At 40.7% G+C, this 3,202-nt stretch overlaps 1 protein-coding gene across 1 annotated transcript in view; it reads left to right on the top strand.

Annotated features, from left to right (window-relative positions):
* The first annotated feature begins 824 nt into the window (after positions 1-824).
* LOC104522914 (lethal(3)malignant brain tumor-like protein 4) overlaps positions 825-3,202 on the top strand; it is a 38,376-nt gene continuing 35,998 nt past the window's right edge. Inside the window, exon 1 of the mRNA XM_029084339.1 lies at positions 825-938. Within this exon, the coding sequence (XP_028940172.1) occupies positions 825-938 (114 nt within the window). The remainder of the gene's footprint in view (positions 939-3,202) is intronic.

The raw sequence follows: 3,202 nt of genomic DNA, 5'->3' as shown, positions 1-3,202 counted from the left end.
TTCCTTCCTTCCTTCCTTCCTTCCCTCTTCTTCTTCCTTTTTCTTCCTCTAAACCAACTAGTTACGTTCATAGATTGAAAATATTCAGGTTACATTTAAAGGGCAGGAATGTACAATTAATTTATGGTCAGTGTTTGGTTAATGTCTACTGCAAAAAATAGTTGAGTGATTGGATATGGGGAGCCCATATAGTAGTGCAGCTTTTAGTTGAGTTTTCTAGTGGAGCCATTAGTTTATTTGCTGGGACATGAAAGCAATTAAGTGGAGTTTAAGCATTTTTAAGAGTTTTATAGCACTTTCAGCATGGAACCTTGATGTTAAAGCAGTCTAGAGGGACCTGGTGACAGCCATGAGATGCTGCCACTCCCCTCCACATTCTACAGACTCGGCACTTGTAGCTGAGTTTGTGCCTATACCTGTGGATTTGGGTTTCTGTCATTTAAAATCCCAGTACTGCCAATATCCAGACCAAAATTCCTACTGAATCCAGAGACTCCACGATCTTGCCAGTGAACTGTAATAGGCAAAAACATCATACAAATCAAGTAAATGTTAAAACTACCTGCTTTATCTTTTTGTTCTCAAACTGCACATATATTTAACACTCTTAACTTTCTGTTCATATTTATTTATAATGGGGAAAAATGCCAGTTTGACATTTTTTTCCCCAGCTTTTGAATCTAGTACTGCTCTGAAAACCTTTGTGATATATAAGCAACAGGCCTGTTTATTCTGTGCCTCTTTTTTTGTTGTTTTTGTTTTGTTTTCACACCCTAGTTTTCTTTCTTAAAATTAAATAAAGAGCTGAAAGACTAAGCAGAAAGATGGAACAGAATGTCTTGGAGAGAATCATCTGCATGGCGAAAGCAGACAGCGATATATTGAATGCCTTAGACTGGAAAGACGGCATTGGTACCTTGCCTGGTAGCAACATACAAGTAAGAAACCAAGGAACACAAATACCTGAGTGGCCACCTTGCCTTTGACAGCACAGAATATTTGTAATAGATTCTGTAGTTTTGCAAATAAAATTTATGTAGAGAAAACACTTTGTTATAAACAACTGGGCTGGCGTTACCGAGGGAGTGGTGAAACGGTAGTAATGTTTCTGAAAGCCTGGTGATACTCCCTCTCCCCTTCTAATTTCTTGCTCAATTGATTTCTAAAGGCAGGAAGTGGTTTAAGTAATTGTTTTCTGCTGATAGAAGTTATGGGCCTGATCTTAATTCTCTGTAATGTCCACACAACATACTCAGGCGAGAAATCCCGTTAGTTTCAGCCCAGCGTGAGAAAGACATTTTCTCTGAAAGACAAATTTTCTCAATTTGTGGGGTTGAGTCTTTAGGTTCTTTTCGCATCATTGGTTCTTTTTTGCAGCTTTTGACAGCTCTCTGTATCTTCTGTATTCATGATAGTGACAAACACAGCTCTTGTGTAAATCAGAACCAAGATCTGATGGTTGCAAACGTGCTGTAGTACGTTAGAGGGAGGAGGGTGAGTGTCTGTTGACTGTTTTCCACATTACCTTCAACTATTATTTCAGTTTGATTGCACTTCTGATGGCTGAAAATGAATACATAAAATTGCCCTCAAGTCTGCAAGTTCTGAAACTTTGGGGGGAAAAAAGTCCATTTCAAGTGAAATAAATTGGAGCTGAAGGGACTTGAGAGCTTTGAAAAATCAGGTTGTTGGTATCACATCAGGCATTCAGGATCAGGACCCCCACCTTCTGCAAGTGTTGACCATCTTCCCCTTCCTTCTCCTCCTCCCTTTGTGCATGTTGTCTCCTACATGGGCTGTCAGACCTCACTTAGGCTACGAGGAAATTTCTTCTGCCAGGAAATGTTGAGAGAACATGGATGAATTTGCAGGCTTGGAGTGTTTGAAGATCAGTGGTTTCCAATCCCATAAAATTGGTGTGGAATTGGGTCCACTGACTTCCTAGGAGGTCCTTTGGATGATGATGTTGCAGTGGTCTGACTTTTGCCCTATGTTTAATCAAAGTCATTATACTTCTGCTTCTTACAAGAGCTTAGCAATAGACTGCTACAGGTTTTATTTTAACCAGCAGTAAAGTTTGTCCTGGTTTTTGCAGAAGCATCTTTGCTTTTGTTGATTCCTCATAATAGTAGAGAATCAACAAAGTGCCACGTTATTTATTAGACCGAAAGACACCAAATAATATTGTGTTATATTAGATGATCAAGTATAAGAGCACTGGGCACCACGGTCAGTGATTGTGGTAGAAATGTTTAGCTGGAACATGACAACTAGCTGCACAGGAAGCCACTTCATTCTTCAGATGCCAGACACTTTTTTTTCTGCAGAAAGCCAAATGCTTCTCTTTTTAAAAAAAAAAAAAATAATTTTTTTTGCTTTTGCTGTTTAATCTTTTTCCCTTCTCTTCCTGCTGTGTTCCAGTTCTTGCGTGCCCAATGTTTCCTTAATTCTCTTTAACAAATTCTCAGGAAGGACAGGTTGTTTCTGGAGGGTTTGTGTGGATTTCAGATTAGCAAACATACTGTATGGAACCCCTTTGTGTAAAGGAAGGTGCAGTCCTGGTAGTAGCAGAGTTTTGCATTTCCAGAACTTGGGAATGAGGGATATTGTCTTGAAGAGTCTTGGGATGAAACTGGAGGTGCTTCCATGGATCAGCCAGTCCTCAGCATTAGATCAGGGACTGTTAATAAAGATGCTCGTTGTTTTTCTAATGCAAATTTGTGTTTTCTGGAGCCTGGGCTGGGCATCAGCAGTTGATGTGGCGACAGGTACATCATCAAATTGTTAAAGGAGAAAAGAACAGCCTGCTGTCCTCACTGGTTTGGGCTCAATCAGAGCTGATAATTTGTATGCAGGAGTGTCTGTACCCCAGAGACTCATCTGCTAACACACAATGACACTGGTGCCCTTCCCCACCTCCAGCTGTGAGCTCCACTTCGTGCTCACTCTGCTGCCTAATGGCACGAAGAGCTCTGGAGATGCTCCTTCCACTGACCTTCTGCTCGGGATGCTGAGCTGTCCTTACCAGCCATGGCAAGGAACCCTTGGGATCCACACTGTTGTGCTGCTGCTCTGCTGGCATTTCAGGAAAGTGATGTTTCTTCTCTCAACTGGATGGTCTCCTGCAGGAAACTTGTACTTATAATTTCTTTGCTTATAATTTCTTTGCTTATAATTTCTTTGCACTTATAAGTGCTTCCTG

This window comes from Antrostomus carolinensis, unplaced genomic scaffold (assembly GCF_000700745.2).
Source record: "Antrostomus carolinensis isolate BGI_N321 unplaced genomic scaffold, ASM70074v2 scaffold4903, whole genome shotgun sequence".
Taxonomy (NCBI): Eukaryota; Metazoa; Chordata; class Aves; order Caprimulgiformes; family Caprimulgidae; genus Antrostomus; species Antrostomus carolinensis.
This window is presented reverse-complemented; position numbering and strand designations above follow the sequence as displayed.